The 25468-nt window shown below is 39.2% G+C and overlaps 2 protein-coding genes and 1 pseudogene across 2 annotated transcripts; 2 read left to right on the top strand and 1 right to left on the bottom strand.

Annotated features, from left to right (window-relative positions):
- Nucleotides 1–2327: 2327 nt before the first annotated feature.
- On the bottom strand, nt 2328–3230 carry LOC106830376 (olfactory receptor 51I2-like). Its single transcript, XM_014839958.2, has one exon. It carries the CDS (start codon nt 3228–3230, stop codon nt 2328–2330), a length of 903 nt encoding a protein of 300 aa, XP_014695444.2.
- Nucleotides 3231–10419: 7189 nt separating this feature from the next.
- On the top strand, nt 10420–13738 carry LOC106830163 (olfactory receptor 51I2-like; annotated as a pseudogene).
- Nucleotides 13739–23483: 9745 nt separating this feature from the next.
- Nucleotides 23484–24428, top strand: LOC106830162 (olfactory receptor 51Q1-like). The gene has a single exon (XM_014839586.1). It carries the CDS (start codon nt 23484–23486, stop codon nt 24426–24428), a length of 945 nt encoding a protein of 314 aa, XP_014695072.1.
- The last annotated feature ends 1040 nt before the right edge of the window (nt 24429–25468 follow it).

Here is a 25468-nt window from a genome sequence, read left to right as displayed (position 1 = left end):
TGCCTCACACCAGTGCTTTGGATGAGTGATACATGACTCTAGAAATTTATGGACGTTTTGTCTGGGGTTATACTTTCCACTGAGGAGTGTTTTAGGCTTGTGCCAATGTCAGGAAAATGTCCAATGTTTAGGTGGTGTCAGACGACTCCAAAGTTACAGATATACAAAGCAAACAGCCTAAAATTAAATACTTAATGGATAATTTATCTCTTTTATTTATTTATTGTTTTACATGTATTTGATAAACAAGTTTTCCATGGGTAGTGGAAGAAAAGGAAAAGGAGACAAAAAATCCACTTAACTCATAAATATGAACACAAACCACATACACCTTCCCCCATTCGGACAAATTCATGGGACCAAATCTTGGTTTCTGACATTCATGTTGAGTGACTACTTGCTTAGCAGTCCTCCTCTTCCTCTGCAGAGGGTAATTCCTTGCAAGTGCCTCTTGATTAATTGAGGTTAGGAAGTGGATAATTTACAAAGTAATTACCAACTTCATAAGCTGTTTATTGTTTCTATCAAACCTGAAAGCATTTAGTTTATGAAACATGGGTTTGTGTTTTTTCATTCCATATTACATTCTAGTTTTACCGGCTTTTCTATGATTCTCACTATAAGGCACAGAGATCAATAATCTTATGCTACGGTGACTCGTTCTAGTTTCTTCTCTTTCTCTCTTCATTGACCCACACCACACGGGCCCTGGAGCATGAGATATGCACCTATGACAAAGCAAGACAAAAGTGTGACCTTTATTACCCACTGATTTTTTTTTTTTATAAACTCCAAAATAGTTCCCTTGAAAGCTTAGCTGAACCATCTTTAGTATTTTCTTTTCTTTGGTTAGAGGCAAACTTAGGGACCTAAAATAAAAGAAGTATAAGAATTTATTTTCTCCTCTTTTTCTAGGCCAAAATCCAAGTATGCTACCATTTCAATAAAGAAAAATGTAGAGTTCAAAGAAAAGCTTGAGTCTCTTAACTGTATTTAGGGGCATTTTTGGAAATCTGGATTCCAACTGCTTAATCATATCCATTTAGAAATAATTCCCTCCCTCTGGCACCTGGCAATTCTCCTTGATGTTTGCTCAATAGAGCTTAGTACAGAGAGAAACACTTGATAACTGTATGCTCTGATACTATGAGGTCTGGCCCAGTTTCCCTGGTGAGCTAGGTTAGACTTAGTAGGGAATCTCTTTTACTTTAGTCTAGATGTAAGCTCAGACTTAGTCTGAGAGCACTGAAATCAGGCCAAGGAATTTCCTATTGTACCCTATCTCTCTGGTATCAGACAAAGAATATGTAAGGTAAATCGGTCTAAGATAAGGTCTTTAAGAATTATTTTCTAGTTTCTAAATCATAGATGCTCTAGTTTGCCTATCTTAGGCCTTTTTAGAGCTGGAAATCCTAGAAGGACATAATTTCTGACATCACTTATCATGTCAATGTATGGAAGAAAATGAAAAACCCAGAAGGAAAGAAAAAGAGAAATCATGCATCTAGTACAATGTCAAAAACAAGGTTCATGTTTCAGCTCTTCAACTTTGTTTTCCTTGGGAGAGGACTGAGTGGTGGGCAGGTAAAGGAAGTGAAGAAGAGTCTGCAGCTTCTTCTAGACATCATCTTTCCAGGGTCATATTTGTTCATACAGCTTTGGCAAATTTTGACAGTACAGCACATTTCAATTTGTGAAGTTAAAACTACTCATGAATGTTTGGGAATGAAAACGGTGGTGCAAGGATAGTAAAGGTAATGCTAATAGTGATGCCAATTAGACAGAGAAGCAGTATTTACAATGATGGGGTGCAAATACTGAACAATATTGAATCTCATTGGATCACATATTATCTATGTTACTCTGAACAATTTACTTAATTCTCTTCACCTCATATAAAATGAATTAATGCACATAAATAATTTTGAACAGAGTCTAGCACTTCTAAGGACAAAATGTATTATTATTATATTAGTAATATTTGTTACTATAAAAAAGATTTTTCTGGCTTAGATTAACTCTTCTCCTTAAAGTCCAGTCTAATTACTTTTTTATCTACAATGTTTATCTTTCTCATAATGCCACTGATGTTTGTTGAATGTGATACTCATTTGTTTTAAGTTTTGCAGCTCCATTTCCTGATCTCTTACTTTTTTCCCAATACATATCTCTACCTTATTCTTGATATGATGATGATGAGGGTCAACATGATGACAGTGGTGATAATGACACTATGGATAACAGCATATGGCTACACAATAAACAACAGGTTTTAAAGCCAAATGTGAAAGTCACATTTTGATGTGGTGAAACATGCGGACAATGGCTCAGAGGATCTCCTTTGTCTTGGCGCTGTAAATGAGAGGGTTGAGCACAGGAGGTACAAAGAGGTAAATATTGGACATGAGGACATGTATGTAGCGTGGGACATGCTTCTGAAAGCGGTGCCCCGTGGAGACCCCAATCATTGGCACATAAAATGCAAGGACAGCCAAGATATGAGACACACATGTGTTGAGAGCTTTGAGGCGTTCCTCACGGGAAGTAATGGCCAAGACAGAGTGAAGAATGACCACATAGGAGAGGAATATAAAAAGCAGGTCCATGATGAAGGTGGATACAAGAACAAAGAGTCCGTAGATGCTGTTGATAGTGATATCAGCACAGGCCAGCTTCATCATGTCTGGGTAAAGGCAGTAGGAGTGGGAAAGAACATTGGACCTGCAGATAGGCAGCCTCTTGATGAGGAAGGGAAGAGGAAAGAGGATGATGAAGCTCCGAACAGTCACAGCTAAACCCATTCCAGCAATGACTTGATTGGTGAGCACAGTGGCATAGTGCAAGGGATCACAAATGGCCACATAGCGGTCAAAGCTCATGGCCAGCAGAATACCCGACTCCATCATGGAGAAGGAATGAATGAGAAACATCTGGATTAGGCAGGCATCAAAAGCAATGTTTCGAGCATTAAGGCAGAATGTTCTGAGCACAGTGGGCAGTGTGGCCATGGACATGGCCACATCACTGAAGGACAACATGGACAGGAAGTAATACATGGGCTCATGGAGGCTAGGCTCCACTCGCACAGCCTGCAGGATCACTGTGTTGCCCCCCAGGGCCACAGCATACATCAGACAGAGGGGCCCTGCTAGCCAGGAGTGAGAGCTCTCCAAACCAGGGATACCAGTCAGGAAGAAGGAAGCAGGGTGAGTGACATTGAACAATCCCATGACAGGAGGAAGCCAGGGCACTTTCGAGGGGGAGACCTGAACTGCAGACTTCTGAGAGTTGTACTTACTGCAGGACCACAAACCAGGGAGTAAGACACATAGCAGATGTGTCTCACAGTTAGAAAGTGATGCATTCATGAAGTCACTGGTTTGGGGAAAATGCAGACAAACTTCTCTTCTTCATATTTTATGATCATCAGGCCCTGGGCTGGGCTAATATTTCCTACTGTTTTATGAAAGAAGGAAGAAATTGGGAAACGCTTCAAAAATACAATTAGCTACAAAGAAAATGTTTAACCTATATTGTCTACACTTTCAATGTGTTTTAGACGCTTCATTGAATATAAATATGTTAACTACAATTCATAGATAGTTATTATAAAAGGACACCAGGAATTTGAATTATCAATAGCTCTTGGAAGTACTTAAATATTTCCTGAAAATGTTGCTGAATTCTGATGTGTCACTGATTAATGGCAGTATTCCCGAGAGGTAGTTTGAATTATGATGTGTGCTTGGTCAGGGAAGGGAAGGGGTGATGGGATGTGAGGAAGTTGATTGTGGACATCAGCCTTTCATTGGCAGAGTTGCTGCAAAAAAGCAACAAAGAAACCATCTGTTTGTGCAAAGACACAAACCTGTTCCTGTTTTTGGAAAAATTGTGAATTCTCCCCTAAATATTCTCTAAGTGCACTAATATTCAGCCTTGGGACAGCATTGTTCCAAATACAGACTTTCACCCTCACACAATCATATGTACTCTCAGAATATCCATTATTCACTTAGACACATTCATGTAACTTTACATCAGCCTCATACTGGATGCCAGTCATGCTCATAAGAAGCCTCACCCACACCTCTTTCTCTCTCTCTCTCACAATCTCACTCTTATTATGCAAATATACTTGACACTCCCTCTTGATCTTGATACTGTTTAACATGCACATGTCCTGTCATGCTCATACTTTCTGTCTACTTGGACAAATATGCAGCATTATATATGCATAACATTCAGCTGTACATGTAGATTTGTATACACACACAACACACTCCTACTTTCCCATGGTCATTAACCCGTTCACCCACACAGGCAGTATTTTTCCTTGATGTATGGCATTTACCTACAGTTTCTTATATTAGCACTTAACATATTACTTACTCAATTCCTAGAGACTAAATTGCAACCACTTTTCTATGAGAGTGATTATATTTTTTGATTTCCTATCATCCTGATGTTTTGGAAACCCTTTCACATTCATTCCCTCTTAATGAATGAAGACAGAGAAGGCTAGCGGGATTTTCACCTGGCAGACATGTTTCAGGCTTATAAGGCACCCTCCCTGGGAGAAGAACTCCAAAAATACATATGACTATTTTCCCTCTCTTCTTCCTCTCTAACATCTTACAAAGCCAGGTCAGAACATAATCTCAGGGTCCTTTCTGATGGGAATGGAGGAGGAAGGGAACCTGAGAACCATAGGTGTCTGAAGCCCACAGAGATGCTGGAATGGTATGTAACACAGCATTATCACTCTGGAAACTTTCCTGGATTTTCTCGGGCTGTATGCAACTCAGATTTTCCTGTGGTTCTCAGAAAGGCCAGGGCACCTCTCCGTGATTGATTGCATTCCTTCTGGTCTTCAAGCTCAGTCCATGCTTGCCTGTCTCCCCTCCAGAAATGTGATCCTTGGGATACAAGACTGAACAACCTTGCTTGTCTCTTATTTCCACCACCTGACTACAATTCCCATTTCTCACACAGACTCTTATACGAGATAACCAGCAAAACCAGAAGAGAATGAGCTAATATAAAGGGGACAGAAAGAGAAGAGAGAAGAAACAGGTGTCAATGAAAGCAGGATTTCTTGCAGGGCAGGGCCAAAGCCATTCTGGGTATGGAGAATCAAGCTTTAGTATTTGTGGGGAAAGGGCTGCCTGACAGTCCCAGGATCACATTCTTTATGCAACCCAGTGGCCGCTGACTGTGAGGGTTGGTCTGATGCATGTGAAGAAAAGAATAACTTGAGAAAACCAATACTTATTGAGCACATGCTATGTGCTGGATATTCTGCAAGGAACTGTACATCATTTAATCCTTGGCAGATGCGGAAATTGAGTCCCACAGAGGGAGGTTGCCTCATAGTACATGGCAAGTAAGTAGTAAAACCTCAATTTAAAAAAGAGCTGTAGGACTCTCTAATATCTGACTGAGGTCTGTGAGGCATCACTAAGGTGTTCGGAATTTGAAAGGAAAACAGAGGTACACATTTCTGGACAAAGATTTCTCAAGTATGCTTGAACAAAGGGAGTGGCTAAAGGAGGATTCATGTGGAGAAAATGATGCATAAAGTACCTGTTTCAATGCTGGACTCAATTTCTCCTGGTCCTGGAACCCAGAACCTTTCCTTTAGCTGAAGTCATATGGGAACCAAGGTCATTTAGGGCAATGGGTCCTGGTCTAGGGGTCAGTAGTCTTGTCATTCAACCCTGGTCCTGCCATGCCCTGGCCATGTGAGCTTTAGAAAATCTATTTCTCTTTCTAGACCTTGGTGTCATCTTCTTTATAACTGTTTTTAAGCATATTTTCAAAGATCCCTTATGGCTCTGAAGTTCTTTTAGTTTTTAATTTCTGGTCAAAGAAAGAATGCCTGTGAAGATGTGCAGTGGTACTGAAAGAAGGCAAAAATAAGGTATAGATGGGGTTGGACGGATGTACAGAAAGGCCCATCTAATGACCATAGTTTTTACTTTACCTCATAAATGGTAAAAGATTAGAAATGCTTAGCTATTGACAGTTCATCTAAAGTTTACAACCAGCTGATTCCTCCTACTCTTCTAATCTCCTGGGCACTTTTACATACTGTATCTCAGGTTTCATAAGGTGAGAACAAAGTTAGACCATGTGTGCTGGCTGAGCTGTTAGTCTGAGTCATGGAATAGGCGTGATCACTTTGTTCCTGAATTTCTGAACCTTTCCTGTTCTCTGAGTCCTGCTTTCCTCCCTGAACTTGCAACAATGTTAATGAATCATGGAAACATTGATCCCTTGGAAATTACTCTGGAAAGTGAGCTATCTAGAGAATTAGTGAATTACACAGAGTTATGCAATCAGTTATTGGCAGTGCCAGAAGAAGAACCCCAAGTCCAGGGACTTTTCCATCTACTCTGCTCACTCTACTAAGATGCTGCTATCTGATATCCACCACCCAGGCTCTCCTTCTTCACCTTACTCTACCCCTTTCTCAGTTACTGTCACTTAAAACAGTCTTCAGGAGAGTTGACTAGCCCACCTCAGCAGGGTTTCACAACTCACCAGAAGGCAGACAGATGAGAGACGCCGACACCCACAGAACAGCATGTCCTCTCAATCTGCTAAAGTGAATTCATGCTGCCATTTTTATAGCTCACTCTAAGCCCCAGAAGAGAGAGGAGTGATGCTGACTTTGTGTTTTAAAATGTATGGGGAAGGTTTAAGTCTCTTGAGGTCATTAATGACTCCTGAGGATAAAACATCTGCTCTTGCAGCAGAAAATAACTCAGCAATCTGCCAGACTAATTCTTTACCGAAGGCAAGACACCATCTGGTGATGGATGGGCAGGCGTATAAGAGAGCAGCTCATTATCTTTTAAAAGATCACTGGATTATGTAATATGTTAACCAAGCCCAGCAAATAAAGTATAATTAGAAAACAACCAGTTTTATTTTTATTATTCCTTTGAATGTATGGAAAGTGGCTAGTTCTTTCTTTACTCATGGATGAAAACTCAGTTCCCTAAGATTTCCGGTCACATTTAGATAACAAAACACCCTCTGGCGAGTAATTAGAATGCCCAACCTCATGTAACATTCAAACTTTCCAGTGTTCAGTGTTACAGCCTTTCCTCTTTTCTCATTTCTCAGTTGCTAACCATGGTTTCAGTTTCCTCCTCCATGAAAGAGAGAGAAGGCGAAGTGGAAGATTCTTAACTGATTAGTTGTTTAGTTAGCTACTATCATGTTACTAGATGTGTTAAATTTTTAAAACTGACTCTTTCTTTCATTGAGTGTTTTCATAGACTATTCAAAGAAATTAATCTCTGTATTCTTCTTCTTCTCCATTTGATTTAAACTGTCCTACTCAATATGGTTGTTTATGATCCCATCTGCAGTCAAAATCTCATTTCTAGAACCATACATTCTTCTGGACAAGATCTAAGATAACACATGCCAGCTCCTCTATGTAGCGCATTTAGGAAACGGTCATCCTTCCTCTACTGAAACAAATGTACTACTTTAAAATAGCAATAGTCTTTCATTCAATTCTTCTACCAGAACAGCAAAGTAAATTTCATATCTCCATTTAGATTTCCAAGGATAAGTAAGGAACCCATCTGCTGTCTCTCTCTTTGCCCAGATTTCATGGGACATATGTCTCCTCTCTTTTGACTCAAGGTAAACTGAGATGTACCTCCTAACTCTTTCTCTTGGGTAGGGGATGTGGATTGGGAGACTTAGCTCTTTCCAATGGATCTCTTTAGAAATCTTTATTTAAATCCTCTAGCTCATAACTTTTATCCCTTTAATTAGGACAGAATTTCTCAACCTCAGCACTGTTAACATTTTGGGCTGGGTAATTCTTTTTTTTTTTTTAAGATTTTATTTTTTTCCTTTTTTTTCCCAAAGCCCCCTGTTACATAGTTGTACACTCTTCGTGTGGGTCCTTCTAGTTGTGGCATGTGGGATGCCGCCTCAGCGTGGTCTGATGAGCAATGCCATGTCCGTGCCCAGGATTCGAACCAATGAAACACTGGGCTGCCTGCAGTGGAGCATGTGAACTTAACCACTCAACCACGGGGCCAGCCCCTGGGTAATTCTTTATTGTGGTATGATGTCCTGTGCATCATAGGGTATCTAGCAGCATCTCTGGTCTTTACCCAATAGATGCTCCACCTCAGTTATGATAACCAAAAATGCCTGCAGACATTGCCTAATGTCCCCTAGGGGACAAAAGCACCACTGGTTGAGAACCACTGAATTCAGAGAAGGAGTTTAACAGTCAGCTAACCTGTTCTCTAAAAACTAATTCAAAATTTCCCCATGGCTGCCCATTCAGAATATAGTACTGATTGTCTTCATGTATTAGCCATTTTGAGATATGAAGAATCCATTTTAAAATTCTGTTCCAGCACATCCAGAACTCCTAGCAGATTGAAATTTCTCCTCTCAAAATGCCATTTTCTGAGCCATTTTCTGAGCTGTAGTATGCGATTTTGGATTTGTATGTTTTCTGTCATCAAACCATTCCCCCTGCAAAGATTGCAACTGTTGAGTATATACAAGACAATTTGCTGCTTCTCTTTCCAGTCCTCTCCCTTCACTCCAAGCCTTACAATATTTGTACCTGTCATACTGAACTTCTTGCAGATTCTCAAACAAATACTCCATTTCATACCTTTGTGCTTCTGCGATTTTGTCCACATCATTTCCTCTGAAGGGAATTCTGCCACCTAAAACTCTTCCTGGTGAATCCTACAGCTCTAATGTTCCTTACAAGTTTTACCTGCCATGCAATTCTCTTCCTAATCTCTTGAGCTTTTTCGTGACACCCTGGGTTCTTGACATTTCTCACTTACAGAGTTTATCAAATACTATTGAAATGTTCTACAACCTCAAATAAATTGTAAATACTGTTTGGCCTAGGATGGAGAAGTTTAAGACAAAAAAGTCTCCAAATCTGATTTCATGTTGGTTTTCTACAAAAGAAAGTAATATGTGTCCTCCCTTGTGTGCTCCCCAACACCTTCAGATAGGGCTGCCAGAGACTGCTTCAGCTGTGAAAGACACATGATGATCACACAATAGGGTCTGAGAGCTTGCCTCTGTTCTGTCCCACACAGATCCACAGCCATGGTATTCTCAGTGTCACAGAAGAAGAGACACCCTGACAGCCTGGAACATCAGGGCGGGGGGCAGAAGGAGAGTTGAAAGAGCCTTTAATCCCAATTCTACAGATGCTGGAATTCTCCCTCCAGAATTCCAAACAAGGGTTATTCAGTCTTTACTTGAACATCTCCACTGACCAGAGAGATATTATCTTGTTTGCAGCTTTAACTCTTAGAAAAATCTTCCTTATCTGAGCCCCAAACTGTCTCCATGTTCTCTCCACCTATCACTCTCCACCTCTTATAACCATCCCCACCAATCTCTTCTACAGTCTCCTCTTCTTGAAACAAAGCATCACCGCTTCCTTCAATGCTCTTTATATGAATTGATACCCTTCCCTTTGGGTGAGTCCCAGTTGGATTAACTCTGATCCAGAGTCTGTAACCTAAAACTGAAAGTACTTCAGTTATGGCCCTGAGCAATATGTTCATGCTTTCCTTAATTCATGAATTCCTGATCACGTCTGTGTGTTAGAATCATGAAATTCTGGGGAGGTAAGGATGACCTAGACACAAGCCTCATCCTAAAAGAGCCCAAACTATGACAGAGAGAATAGAGGTATAAATCTAATTCTAAGAAAATGGGAAAAGTCTATATAAAATATCGTAAAGTCATAGAGCAAAAAGTTATTATTTCTGCTTAAATAGTGCTAGAAAAATCTGCAGATAAAATGAAAGTTTTACGTATGAATAATAGTAGGGGTTCAAAAAGCTAACAAGGAGGAGAAAGACAATGCAAGCAGAAAAAAAAAGAAAGCATAGAATTATAAATGGACATTTCAGAATGTATTATCTTCTGAATAAAATATCACTTTTAACAAAGCATAAAACCAATTAATTTGTTGTAAGCTGCATATCACACTGTGGACTCATATTAGATTTACTATCCTTATGATACCCTGAAATGAGAATGTGTGGTAAGGAAATTAAAAATCAGGTACTTTGAATATCTAAAGGAATTTAGCATAGGTAATCTGAAGAAGGGAAAATTACAGGATATTATGATTGAAACTTTCAGACACTATTTATCCATTCAATATTTATTTATCTTGTTAAAGTACTTATTAAGCATCTGCTGTGTGCTTTACTCTGTGGTAATATTGGGTATCTAGAGATCAAAACTGAAAAAAAAACCAAGCAGTCAATACCATGCTTACTTTGATGGAGTTTACAATCTAGTAGGGGATACAAGCAATAAACAAATAGCTACATAAGTGAATATATGTTTACAAATTAAAAAGTATTTTGCCAGAAAATAACAGATACCATGAAGAACAATGTTCAGGTGAAACCTGAAGAAGATTCCTTCATTATTATTTCCTGTCAAAGGTGAGGTTTTACCAGTGGCAGGTAGTCTCAGGTGAGGCAAGTCAAGGCCTCAAAATGCTACTACCAGCCCTTCTTTTCCTTTTGCTGCACCTCTAGAGAAGTGATATGCAATGTTAGCCCCAAACCTAGGCTACATCTGTCGCACCACCTTGGAGTATTGTGAGCAAACGCAAGTTTATTTAAAGGAACTCCAGGATGCTGAGGAATGTAGCAGATGATGAAACAGAAGGGGATGTTTAAGTTCTAGGTTAGGATCAGGTTAGGAATGTTGTCTGAAAAAAACAAAGGGAGGCTTGGGGAGCTCTTGCATATTACTTTTTTGTCTAAAACTCTGTCACTGTAAAGTGACTGGAATGTCACAAAATGTGTCTGGAGTGGTTCTCAATATTGGGTTCACCTGGGAGCTTTAAAACGTATTGATAATTTGTACCACATCCAGAGATTCTAATTTAATTGGTAGGAGGTGTTACGTGGGCGCTGAGACATTTAAGTTCCCCAGGTGATTCTATCGTGTAGCCAAGGTTGAGAACCACTGATCTACAAGGCAGAACCAGGGGACTCGAATGGGTGAAAGGCACATTTTCACCTGCCAGGGGAGTTGTTAATCTTGATGGAAACACAGGGATAGAATGCATGAAATTTCAGCAGGGCTGGTGCATGAAAAGATGACTTGAGGCTGAAAGAGTAAGAGGATGCAGGCTCTGGGGCCATCCTCTGTATTACATTGTACAAATCCATTGTTGTAGCTCTTTGTATTCCCTTAGCTGTGTATTTTCCTAACTGCCCATCCATTCCAGTGAAGTGTTCCCATTGAAATCTTTAGGTATATCGATCATTTTACATCAACAGGGGGTAACTGGAGGATAAAGAATTGAAAAAGAATTGGGGTAACATATATCCAAGACAGTCGAGTGAATAAATGAACAGATGATTAAAGATATTTCAGCTTTTACACCAATTGTGATAGCTTCTACCCTCTTCACAGTTTCTTTTAAATTTAGTTGGCAAATTTAATTTATAATATCTCTTTATGTGATGTTACATTATATTGTATTATATATTATTCTCATCTTCTGATTTAGAGTTAACTATTTCGCTCTGATCTCTTAGCGACTAATGGAGTGCTTATCTCTGTGTCGTTGATATCTCCATGGATTCTAGATGAAATCTTCTATTTTGAAACCACTACATCTTTACTTAATAACCTTTCTGAACTCTGTTTCTAAACTCAGAGGTCACTTGTGTATTAGCATAATTTTCACCTGGAATGTCAATATCCTTCAACACCCTATTCGTATTTCTTTCTCTTTCAACTTTCTAAAACTGCTGTCTCACTTTCATTCAAAACATTTGTTTCCCTGGAGTGGAGTGGAGACACATGGAGATTACCATTTTCCCAGGTATGCATGTTTGCTCAGACCCTCATTGACAAAGCTAAAAGCCAATTCATTCTTATGACTCCATCCTAGACCAGACTGGGGTTTAGTCTTATTTCCATAATGAAATGGAAACATCACTACAAGGAGAGTCTGTGGATCTAAGCTATAACCTAGGCTCTGCAGAAATTGATTCTTAGGCTTTTGGTACATTACCCACTCTTCCTCTCTGGGTCTTAGTTTCCCCTAAGGATAAAACAGTTTATATTTATTCAGTGTTTCATATTCCATGTAATATCTTGTTTACTTTTCTACAACCATATGAGGCAGATGTACTTTTATCCATAATTTACAAAGGGACACACTGAGGCTTGGAAAGCTTAAGTCACCTGCTCAAGGTCACACCGAGAGTAAACTGTCAGCTGCTCTTCAAACTGTCTGCCAGAATCCATTTGCAGAGCTCTAAAACACTGAACATATGGTGTTAATTTTCCCAGTTGTTTCTTACATCCAACTAAGAAAATAGTATTATTATTACTTCCACTTTAGAAGTTGATAAACAACAACTTTGGATCAGAGTATAAATAAGTTGCCCATATCACATAACTAATAATGGGCTGTCTATGGATTTTGACTCAGTTCTAATTTATTCCAGTGTTACTGCTTTTAATTTTTAAGCTATGCTGTCTCTCATAAGATTAGTCAGTCTCAAATATCTCTTTTACATGTAAATTTTAGGATTTTGGCTGTCAGGGAACAGGAGGTGAGAAAAGAATGTCTGTTACATTTTTACTCAGAATGATGTAAATGACTCCAGTTTCCGCACCTCCTTCCATCTCCCTCCTTCAGCCTTTGAGGTAGGCTGCTAAAGCAGAAGACCCTGTAGGTGAGAGATAACTTTGGTTTTTTCGAAAGGCAGGTGAAGACTGAGCTCTGCTGTTGGTGACGTGGGGGCTAAGAGTAATGAAAGTTGGGACCTCTTATCCATCTTCCTGACTGGCATCCGGGGATTGGAAGCCCAATGTGGCTGGCTGTCCATCCCCTTATTCACTCTGTACATTGTGGCTATTTTGGGTAACAGCCTAATCATGGCAACAGTGCCTGTGAACCCTTCCTTACATGAACCCATGTACCTGTTCCTCTCCATGTTGGCTGTCACTGAGGAAGTGTTTCTGTGTCTACACTGCCCAGTGTCATGGGCATTTTTTGATTTGATGCCTACCAGATTGGCTTTGATTGCTCCCTGCCCTAAATGTTCTTCATTCACACCTTTTCTTACATGGAGTCAGGGGTCCTGCTGGCCATGAGTAATAATTGCTTTGTTGCCATCTACAATCCACTGCACTAGACAGCCATCCTGACCCCATCCTGTATCATCTCCACGGGTCTGGACATTTCACCGAACAGCTTGACTCTCATGGCTCGCCTTTTAATCATTTTGTGGCAACTGCCCTACTGCCACACTAATGTTTCTCCCACTCCTGCTGCCTCCACTCAGATCTGATCCAGCTGCCTTTTGCTGATACTAAGCTCAATAGCATCCCGGGCTTGGCCAGTGTCCTGGCCACTGTTGGACTGGACTCACTGCTCATTGTGGTCTCTTATATGCTGATTCTTTACACAGCACTGGACATTGCTTCTAGGGAGGGATGGGGGAGGGTTCTGAATACATGCGTGTCATGCATCTGTGCAGTGCTTGTGTACTATGTGCCTATGATTGGTGTGTGTGTGATGCATTGTGCTGCCAAGCATGCCTCACCTCTGGTTCACATGCTCAAGTGTAGCATCTACCTCTTTGTGCCTCCTGTGCTCAACTCTAAGACCAAGCCAATCCAACAGGGAATTGCCACCTTGTTTTCCTGTGAGAGACAATTTCCCTGAATCACTCCAAGGAGGCAGGGGTTTTGAGTCAGTCCATAAACTCTGATGGTGTTTCTGCTGTGGGCAAACCTCTACACCAGGCATTTTTTTTTATTAAGATTATGATAGTTTACAACCTTGTGAAATTTCAGCTGTACATTATTGTTAGTCATGTTGTGGGTACACCACTTCACCCTTTGTGTTTTTGCTGTTGAGCTGTGTGAGTTCTTTGTATATTATGGAGATTAACCTTTGTCAGATAAGTAGCTTGTAAATATTTTTTCCCAATTAGTAGGCTGTTTTTTTGTTTCAATCCTGTTTTCCCTTGCCTTGGAGAAGCTCTTTAGTCTCATGAAGTCCCATTTGTTTATTCATTCTATTGTTTCCCTCATCTGAGGAGTTATGATGTCCAAAAAAATTCTTTTGAAACTGATGTCAAAGAGTGTACTGCCTATATCCTCCTCCATAAGACTTATTGTTTCAGGCCTAATCTTGAGTTCTTTGATCCATTTTGAGTTTATTTTGGTGAATGGTGAAAAAGAATGGTCAATTTTCATTCTTTTACATGTGGCTGTCCAGTTTTCCCAGCACCATTTGTTGAAGAGCCTTTCTTTTCTCCATTGTAGGCCCTCAGCTCCTTTGTGGAAGATTAGCTGTCCATAGATTACACCAGGCATTTTGAGGAGGAAAAGGAACAAGGAATTCAGAGCATTGCCACAGGCTTGAATCTGGGTCACAAGAGTTATCCCTAGCCCTTCCCATCCCACATCATATCAATGTATGTGGGTCTCTGTAGGTGCACATGTGCATGTCATCTCTAACACATATGATCAACGTGAGGGAACACATCATGAACTTCTCTTTTCTTTTTCCCCACAAAACTCCTAGCAAAAAGCCTGGCAAATAGTAAAGTAATAGTAAAGAATAGTAAAGGCTTGACACTTAATGGTATTTGAACTGAAATAAAATAAATCTCTGTTTTGATGGGTTATACAGAGATTAAAAGTCTCCTCCAATAAAAGAAGATCATCCTAGCAACACACTTTTGAGTAAAGTGAGCATACTTTCTGGTATGCCTCAGATAATCATGGTTTATACTTATTTTCCTCAGCATCATCATTAATAGCACTCTCCTCCCTCTCAAAAAGGTCCTTGTTTAGGAAACAAATTATATAGTAAACTTACCTATGAAGCAACCCTCTTCCTCTAATATAAGGAACCAGACTGTCCCCTCAGCCCAGCATCCCATTATCTCTACCCCCATAAATTATGTAATAGGAGACTCTGAGGATGAGAAACAGCTGACTCAATGGCCTCATCTTGGGCATAAAATAAAATATGGACAACCTCATAATGTCCAGGTTTCAAATCCTAAGAATCTGAGCCAAAGCACCAAATTCTGCTTTAGTAGAAACTCAGGCCCTATCTTAGGGCCAAATTTGTCTGGTGTCACTGTGCTTGAATATTCCTGTTCCTCTTTCTTCCCATCCCTTCAGCCCTCAGTAACCTCTTCATGCCATGTGACAGGTATATTTTCATCTATTTCTTTCTTTCTTTTTTTTTTTTTTGAGGAAGATTAGCCCTTAGCTAACATCTGATGCCCATTCTCCTCTTTTTTGCTTAGGAAGACTGGCACTGAGCTAACATCCATGCCCATCTTCCTCTACTTTATATGTAGGATGCCTGCCACAGTATGGCTTGCCAAGCAGTGCCATGTCTGCACCCAGGATCCGAACCTGCGAACCCCAGGCCGCTGAAGCAGGACGTGCTCACTTAACCACTGTGCCACTGGGCCGGCCCTCATTTATTTCTTAACCTCACCTGTCCTCTGGCTCTGTCAGGCACTTCCAGGAACATCTTCTCATTTCTCCAGGGGAACATGTAATCAGTTTGAAGACCACTAGATTGAATGTCCACCAATGGCAGCTTCTGTAAAGCCAAAGTTTTTGTCCTGGAAAAATCCTGGTAAATCTCATTATCAAACATTAAGGATGATGATTTCTTCTGGAGTGGTTCCCAAAGATTTGTGAATGAATATGGGTGTCTTTCACTGAAGAGTGGCTAATTACTTTCTGCATTTAGTCAAGTAATATTTTAGCACTTCTTACATGTAAGCAGTAGATATATAACATTTTATTTTTAGATGTATCTTGAAGAATACATCTAAAATCTTAACAATGGAAGTTGCAGTAATTTCTTGGGGCAGGTCCAATATTTCCTTCTAGGTTTTAAATATCATCAGCAGATGGACATACCATGTAAGCCACAAGTCTAAAGCATGAATATGCGCAAATAGACTTCGGATATGTGATCAAATCTCATTTTTAGCAAAATTACTTTCTCTGCCACATCTTTTATAACGGAAATCATTACGTCTAGGGACATGATTGCCTAGCAGCAATACTCAGAGAGATGTCCAGATCATTCTTAACAGATTTTTTTTTCACAGTCAATCTGGAATCCAACACTAAAAAAACACAAATTGATAGTTGCATGATTTTCTTTTTTAAATATCATGTTAAAACATTATCTGGTAAATCTCTGTGGTTGTCTTCTGACTCTCTCTCTGTGAATTTGAGTAACAATTTCCAAATGACAAAAGCATAGATGTTTTGCAGCCTTGTGAGGTTGTTTAAAGTTACAGTGTCTAATATGGTGGCTGCTAGGCTATTGAGCCCTTGAAAAGTGGCTTGTTTGAATTGACCTGTATTGTAATGACGTGACCTGATTTTGAAGATTTAACACGAAAAAAAAAGGAAAATATCTTATTTTTCTTAACATAGCTTACGTGTTGAAATAATGAAATGATGTCATTTGGATGTACTGGCTTAAACAACACATACTTTGAAAATTATTTTTACCTATCTTTTTACTTTTATAATGTTGCTAATAGAAAATTGTAACTAATATATACTTGTATTATATGTCTATTGGAAAGCACTAGGTTAGAAGTTAAGTTGTGCAAATTGATAAGCAATAATAGTGCAATAGAATAACAAATTTGAAATTGTCTATTAGTATTTGTTTGTTTAATGAATTCCTCAGGGTTATGGTTATGAAATTTCCAATGAGAATGTCAAAGAAAATAATAATTTATGTTTGGAGAACTTGAAATAAGTTGTTCAATGACCATTTAATTGTCTGACTGACTGTCCCGGTTACAAAATGTAGGCTAAGCATATAAAGACAAGGTACACTTTGATGGAAAGCTGACAGGCTGGAGTCAGTCGCATCTCTGCATAATGCCTTTTCAGCAGCTGCTGAGAGTTATCTCTGCCGTTTAAATACTCTCTTGATGAGAGCTATCTGTCAATTGAATTTTATGGTGGGTGACAGGTCATGAACTCCAGAAAACGGCCAAAATTTAACAGGAAATCAAATGAAGATTAAATCAAGAAGTTGGCCTTTATCTTTTGTTCCTCAACCTTTTCTGTTTCCTTCCCCTAGACAAAACTATTAATTATTTTCTTTGTGTATGTGTGCATTTGTATGGGCTTTATAACTTAAGAAATGACACTATATGTTTAGCTTTCAAAATAGATTCAGTTTTTTGGAAACTTTTTTATCAATAAATGTTTCTGCATAAGTTATTCAGTACCTAGAACGTGAGTAACTATACTGGTCACATTTTATTATGGAAATGTTTGTATTTCATAAATGTAGAAGGTGGTCTTATTGATCCTTTGTAAATTACTTTAAGCAAGATATATGAGAGGACGTAGAATTGAATATCAATTTTTTGGAGATGTTAGCTGGATTACACTAATTCAAGCAGAAGAGAGCCCAGGCTGTTTTGTTACACATGAAAGAACCCAATTCCATCCAAGTCCCTAAGAACCTTTTTGCAAATAATGAGTATAAAAGGAAAAGACCGAAAACTTGAAGCAACTAAGGTGTCCTTTGGTAGGCAAATGGATAAACATATTGTGGTATATCTATACAATGGAATACTATTCAGAGATTAAAAAGCAATGAGCTATCAAGATACATAAAGACATGGGTGAATTTTAAATACTGCTAAGTGAAAAAGCCAGAATCATCATAATGAGAGACAAACGCATCAATGGAATCAATGAGAGAGTCCAGAAAAAGACCTTCATATAAATCAAGTATTGATATTTAACAAAGCCACCAACTATTTTTGGGAGAAAGAATAATCTTTTCAACAAACAGTGCCAGTACAACTGATTATCCATATGAAATAAAAAGAGCTTTGACCTACCTCATGTCTTACATAAAAATCAATTTAATCACAACAAAGACCTATACGTCCATTATAAAAAGATACCAAAACTATAAGGCATCTAGAGGAAAATATAAGGGAAAATCTTTGTGAACTTTTTTTAGTTAGGACAAAACAGCAAATGACACAAAGAAAAATTAATTGATAAGTTCAATTTCATCAAAAATAATAAAGTCTGCTCTTCAAAAGACTTAAGAAAATGAAAAGTCAATCCAGAGATTGGGAAAAAAAATACTTTATTTACATTTGAAAAGGCATATGTATCCAGACTAAATAAAGAACTCTTACAATTCAATAATAATTTGATAAACAATGCATTAAAAACAGGAAACATTTAATCAAAAAACTTTCACAAAAGAAGATATTCTAATGTCTAAGAATCATATGGAAAGAGGATCAAATTATTAGTCATCAAGGAAGTGTAAATAAAACCCACCATAAAATACCACTGTAAACGCCCCAGAATGGCTACAATTAAAACAACAGACAATAATATCATGTATTGTTACAAATGTGGCACCTGGAGCTCTCATATGTTGCTGTGGGAGAGTAAAAGTCTTCAACAAATGTGGGAAAACTTTGAGAGCTGGGATGTTCAGGCACAGTGTGTTTGGATAAGTATCTCAAGGTCTCACAGCTAGTAAATGATAGTTCGAATTAGAACCCAGAGGTCTAATGTCAGAGTTCAAGTCTATTTTTTCTTTTGTTTAAGATTGGCACCTGCACTAACATCTGTTGCCAAACTTTCCTTTTTCTTCTCTCCAAAGTCCCCAGTACATAGTTGTATATTCTAGTTGTGAATGCCTGTAGTTGTGCTATGTGGGACGCCGCCTCAGCATGGCCTGATGAGCAGAGAGATGCCATGTCCATGCCCAGGATCCAAACAGGCAAAACCCTGGGCTGCCCAAGCAGAACACGTGAACTTAACCACTCGGCCATGGGGCCGGCCCAAGAGTTCAAGTCTTTACCAAAATACAAGTCAATGGCATTTTAGTGAAAGTCTGTAAGTTTCAGTCTTTAATATTTTCTATTGGGAGAGAGTATATTTCAAAAGAATACTATCAATTTGAAATGTCATTAGATACACAGATCTTCCCTTTCTGTGTTCCCTCTGCCTAAGTATATAGATGATACATTTCTGTTTTCTTCCCTGATGCCTTAGTTATTTTTCTGCTCTTTCTACACTGAAGGGAAGGATGGTCATTTTTGTTCATGCATTTCTAAGATATAGCAACATCAAGGCATTAAATGGTTATGTGATATAGGTCTGCTGAAATTACTGAGAAAAAACATTAGGGTTCCCAAACCACTTTTACATTTCTAACAAGGACATCTTCTTAATAATCTATTTTTCTTTACTTAAAGATCCTTACACAGTGCCTGAAGATTAGGAACAAAGGTAGGTTGAACAAAATAAAATAGTTTAGTCTTTGAAAGTTTGGATAATAATAGTAATAACAATAAAACAACAAAAACAATTAGTATTACAATTGCTAACAAGTATTCAGGTCTTGGTGTGTCCCAGGAAGTGTCCTAAGCACTTTCTAATCAAGATTATTATCCCTGATATACTGGAAATAAAATTAAAGCAAAGAAATTGAAGTTACCAGCCCAAAGTAACACAATTAGTGAGTAAACAAATTAGACTTTTAATCCAAACTCTTCTAATTCATAACCACTTAGGTAGGAAAATTCAATATCTGTTCTTCCTTAAAAAAAGAATTACTGATGCACAGCAATGATGAACATCTCTTCATGTGTCTATTGGCCATCCGTATATCTTCTTTGGAGAAATGTCTGTTCATGTCTCCTGCCCATTTTTTGATTGGGTTGTTTGATTTTTTGGTGTTGAGTTGTGTGAGTTCTTTATATATTATGGATATTAAGCCTTTTTCAGATGTATTACTTGCAAATATTTTTTCCCAGTTAGTATGTTGTTTTTTTTTTTTTGTTTCAATCTTGTTTTCCTTTGCCTTGAAGAAGCTCTTTAGTCTCATGAAGTCCCATTTGTTTATTCTTTCTATTGTTTCCCTTTTCTGAGAAGGCATGATGATGCCTGAAAAGATCCTTTTAATACTGATGTCAAAGAGTGTACTGCCTACATTTTCTTCTAGAAGCCTTATGGTTTCAGGTCTCACCTTTAGGTCTTTGATCCATTTTGAGTTTATTTTTGTGAATGGTGAAAAAGAATGGTCAATTTTCATTCTTTTACATGTGGCTTTCCAGTTTTCCCAGCACCGTTTGTTGAAAAGACTTTCTTTTCTCCATTGTATGCCCTCAGCTCCATTGTCGAAGATTAGCTGCCCATATATGTGTGGTTTTATTTCTGGGCTTTCAATTCTGTTCCATTGATCTGTGCACCTGTTTTTGTACCAGTACCATGCTCTTTTGATTAGTGTAGCTTTGTAGTATGTTTTGAAGTCAAGGATTGTGATGCCTCCAGCTGTGTTCTTTTTTCTCAGGACTGCTTTAGCAAGTTGGGGTCTTTTATTGCCCCATAAATAGGCACATGAAAAGATAGTCATCATCGCTGTGCATCAGGGAAATGCAAATCAAAACTACACTAAGATATCACCTTACACCCATTAGAATGACAAAAATAACTAAAACAAATAGTAACAAATTTTGGAGAGGTGGTGGAGAAAAAGGAACCCTCATACACTGCTGGTGAGAATGCAAACTGGTGCAGCCACTATGGAAAACAGTGTGCAGATTCCTCAAAAAATTAAAAATAGAACTAGCATACAATCCAGCTATCCCACTACCGGGTATCCATCCAAAGAGCTTGAAATCAGCAATTCCAAAAGTCCCACGCACCCCAGTGTTCATTGCAGCATTATTTACAACAGCCAAGATGTGGAAGCAACCTAAGTGCCCATCAACAGATGACTGGATAAAGCCGATGTGGGATATATATACAAAGGAATACTACTCAGCCATAAAAAAGAACAAAATCATCCCACTTGCAACAACATGGATGGACCTTGGGGGAATTATGTTAAGTGAAATAAGCCAGATAGAAAAGGACAATCTCTGTATGACTCCACTCATATGAGGAATTTAAACATGTGGACAAAGAGAACAGATTAGTGGCTACCAGGGAAAAGGTGGTGTGGGGGGTGGGCACAAAGGGTGAAGGGGTGCACCTACAACACGACTGACAGACAATAATGTACAACTGAAATTTCACAAGATTGTTACCTATCATTAACTCAATAAAAAATTTAAAAAAAGAATTACTGATCACACTGGGGAAAAGGATATGAAAAATTTTGCAAAGAAATGCATGTTTTATAAAGAAAAATACTAATATTGTTCTATTATAGAACAAATAGTGTTACTTGATGCTTAATTCCATCTTTTATCATTATGCTTCCCTGAGTCTAACTTAACTTATGTTTATAACTAGTGATAAAACAAAAACAAAAGCAGTATGTAATACAGAAGAGTGCTGAAAAACTCCTGGCCCAGGGATTTATACAATAAATACTTCATAAAGAGAACTTCCTCTTAGTAATTTTTCCCTATCAAAAGAATTCCAGGAGCCAGCCCTGTGGCATGGTGGTTAAGTCTGTGTGCTCCACTTTAGCAGCCAGAGGTTTGCAGGTTTGGATCTCAAGCATGGACCTGCACAACTCTCATCAACCATACTGTGATGGCATGACATATACAAAATAGAGGAAGATTGGCCACAGATGTTAGCACATGGACAATCTTCCTCATCAAAAATAACACAAAGAAAGAAAGAAAAAGAATTCCATAAATTCTCTGTCAAAAGCATCTCTGGAGAAACTACACAAAGTTTTTTGTTTGGTTGGTTGGTTTAGTTTTGATTTTGCTCAGGTCATCCTTGGAAAATCAGCTTGGAATCTCTGTGCTCTTCTCTGTGTCTCTTCTCTAGACACAGTCTAGAGCAGTCTTTGCCACTAATACCTTCCTTGCTTCTGTCTCTTGGCCTCCTGTAAACAAAGACACTACTCCCTTCCCTGAGGATTTGTAGGAGCCTATACAAATGCTGCTAGGCAGCAGGGTGAGAAGTCACACAGAAAACAGAAGGCACCTGGCAAGCAGACACAGGTGAAGTACGTGGTCATGGACTACCAGAAAGATGGGATAGGAAGTGAGGCTGGACAGGAAGAGTTATTTCTGTGAATCGGACAAAGAGATCTATGTCACTACAGAGCTGAGGGAAGGATGAGTGGAGCTAGAGGAGCTTGGGATATGTGATCTAAAATTCTCAATCATGGTCTACAAACTCAGTATGTTGTGCCAAGACACAGATTACTGAAGGGAACTCTCTATGGGTAACATTATTTTGGGAGGAAAGGCACCAAGGAAATGGTCCCTCAGTTGTGGAAAAGCTGCTAAAGCTCTGAGACCATCAGTACAGAGGCAGTATAGTGATGGGTCGACAGGAAGGGATTCTGGTTTCCACAGCCCAGGATTTACTCCAGTTCTCTTCTGTTTCCTCAATCTACCAGTCTTCATAGTGGTTAAGATGACATCTATGATGACCCTTGGTCACTTAGGGATTCCTGAGTACCCTCTGCCATTTTCTGGTGCAAGGCAGAAATAGCAAGCTATTTTAAGCTTTTCAAAGGCAAGGTTAGAGAAAGCACAAGGAAGTTTTAATAAACAGCAATGTTAACAAAAAAACCGATGAAGTATTTTTTCCAAACATCAATCAGTATGAACTTAAAGAGCTTCACAGAAAACTACTGGCTGATTCTAAGGGTCAAATTGCTTTACGTGCCGAGGGTATTTTGCCTTAAGCCCACCCTATGAGGATGTTCCACAAAGTTGTCCCTACTCATGGCTGCAATCTTTCCCAGAAAGGGCTTCCTAGGCTGGTCTCTTAATATAGGTCCTTTTGACAGATATCTGGGTACCAGAGTTTTACCTGTTTGGCTCATGCAAAGTCCTCTTCTCGTCCCTTTGCCAACGAATAGTCCCTGTACCACCCGGCCTCTAAAAGTTCTTCCTTCTCAGGGCTCCTAGGTTCTGAGGACAGGCGTTATCTTCCCTACTCCTTCACCTCAGTTCATTTCTCTCTTTGAGGTTTGCTTGGCTCAAAAGTGTCAGTAGGTATATTGGGATTATTTTTTAAATTTACTTGTCTTAGCTCCTGCTTTTCTCCTAGTCTCATGGCATTGAAAGATGTCCTACAGTAGTGTCTTCTCCACAGCTATTCCCTCCAGCAGCCATAAAACCTCCCACACCTTCCTGCTGCAAAGGCATAGCTGCTTCTAGACAGGTAAACAAGACTTCAGGTTAAAACACATGATCACTTCATGCTTTCAACTCAGTGATAGACAAGAGATGACAAGCTCTGAGCTAAAACAAGCAAAAATGATAACATTTTGTTAACTCATTTCCCAACTATTTCCCTTTCCCCAGGTCTTCCTTGACAATACACTGCCTAGTGATTTCAAGCGGTCATAGAAGATTTACCCAAATCCTTATGTTTTCCACTTTTCACAGATTTGGCTAAGAACTCTGGTCTTGTGGCTGCCTCTTCCAGTCATGTTATTGGTTACTAACTCCACTCAAGTCCGCTTCTACTTCATCCTCATGGGCATCCCTGGCTTTGAGGTTTTCCATACCTGGATTTCCATCCCCTTCTGTTGTCTCTATGCTGTCTCTATCACGGGCAATACCACCATACTGGCTGTCATCAGGGCAGAGCCCTCCCTCCGCGAGCCCATGTACTTGTTCCTCTCTATGTTGGCCTTGACAGACCTGGGGCTTACCCTCACCACTCTGCCTACGGTCATGGGGATCTTCTGGTTCAGTGCCTCAGAGATCAGCTTTGAGGCTTGTTTTGCTCAGTTCTTCTTCCTCCATGGATTCTCCTTTATGGAGTCTTCTGTGTTGTTGGCCATGTCCTTTGACCGCTATGTGGCCATCTGTCATCCCCTCCATTATGTCTCTATTCTCACCAATCGGGTAGTCAGCAGAATAGGTATAGCCATCATTTGCCGCTGTGTTGTGGCTGTTCTTCCCCCATTGTTCCTGCTGAAACGGCTTCCCTTTTGTGGCTCCAATCATCTCTCCCATTCCTACTGCCTCCATCAAGACATGATTCGCCTGGTGTGTGCCGACACCACTATCAATAATTGGTATGGATTTGTTCTAGCTCTGCTCATTATTACACTGGACCCCCTGCTCATCGTGTTCTCCTATGCACTCATCCTGAGAAGTGTTCTGAGAGTTGGCTCCCAGGTTGAAAGGCTCAGGGCACTCAATAACTGTCTGTCGCACATTTTGGCTGTTTTGGTCCTCTTTGTGCCCATGGTGGGTTTGTCCATGACTCACCGCTTTGCAAAGCATGCCCCTCCAATTGTACATGTCATTATGGCCAACATCTATGTGCTAGCACCTCCTGTGATGAACCCCATTATCTACAGTGTAAAAACCAAACAGATTCGTCGAAGGATTTTTCTCCTCTTCTCTCATAGACCACTGTAGTAGAATGTCGAGAAGTAGGATTTTCGTACTACTCCTTAAAAAAAAGAATTTGGGAAACTTGTAAAGTTACGGTTTTGGTGTCCAGTCTTGTATAAATCACAAAACAGGACTGAGAGTTAAATATATTATCATGCTCCCTGATTGTAATTTAAGCTAAGCTGAATCACTGACACATCATGTGGCTGCTTCATTGCATGAGATATTTGCATACCAAGTTCCTCAAAGCTATAACTCTCAACTTTTTCTTTTTGCTTCATTTACTCATGAAATTTCTGTCATTAATACTACCTAGCTAATGCTATTCTTATCTGTCAGTTGTCATTAGTTCATGGCATTCCTGATTGTAACCATAGCATCCTCTGTCAGGCATGATTTTCACTATTCTCTAACTTCATCATCTTCTGTCCTCTCTGGGTAAAAAGACCCATTATGATTAAATCTCATCTCCCTGAATCACATTGTTTGGGGAGTGAAAATGTGGTTAATGTTCCAGCTAGACTTAGACTTTGGTGAAGTAGGATGAGTTATTTACATTTTTTCTGGTCTGATTTTTCATAAAATGATTGTATGATTGGCCATGGCCCCTGATGGAAACCAAAGGATTAAAGACAAATTCTTGCTATATTTCAAATGTGTTAGAAAAAATGAGCAGGATGCTACTTGAGAGACAAAAAATTTCTCCAGTTTCTATAGTTCTCATTGTGTTTATTGCAGACATAAAATTCATAACAGTTGTAGTGCTTAGTCCCCTATTCTGGACTCTCAAATTATGTCCCCACGCACATTCCAAATCTTCCTCTGGAGAACCACAGGAACTTAGGAGCATCTTAGGTCATAGTTACGTCATCATAGAACCATGGCTTGTACAGTAATATTTGCTCTGTCTTCTTTTTCCAATCATACTCCAATTCTAATTCATATCCTCAAATTTGTCTTACTTTGTCAGCTTATCTAATAGATAGTAGTAACTTATCTCCTTATTCTTACCACTATTCTCTAACATAATAACATATTTATTTCCTTCAGAACAGTAATGCACA

The sequence above is a fragment of the Equus asinus genome, chromosome 20, assembly GCF_041296235.1.
Source record: "Equus asinus isolate D_3611 breed Donkey chromosome 20, EquAss-T2T_v2, whole genome shotgun sequence".
NCBI classification, from domain to species: Eukaryota; Metazoa; Chordata; class Mammalia; order Perissodactyla; family Equidae; genus Equus; species Equus asinus.
This window is presented reverse-complemented; position numbering and strand designations above follow the sequence as displayed.

Bases quoted from the DNA above. Each gene is read 5' to 3' on its own strand.
- LOC106830376 (XM_014839958.2), bottom strand. From the start codon at position 3,230: ATGGGATTGTTCAATGTCACTCACCCTGCTTCCTTCTTCCTGACTGGT.
- LOC106830162 (XM_014839586.1), top strand. From the start codon at position 23,484: ATGTTATTGGTTACTAACTCCACTCAAGTCCGCTTCTACTTCATCCTC.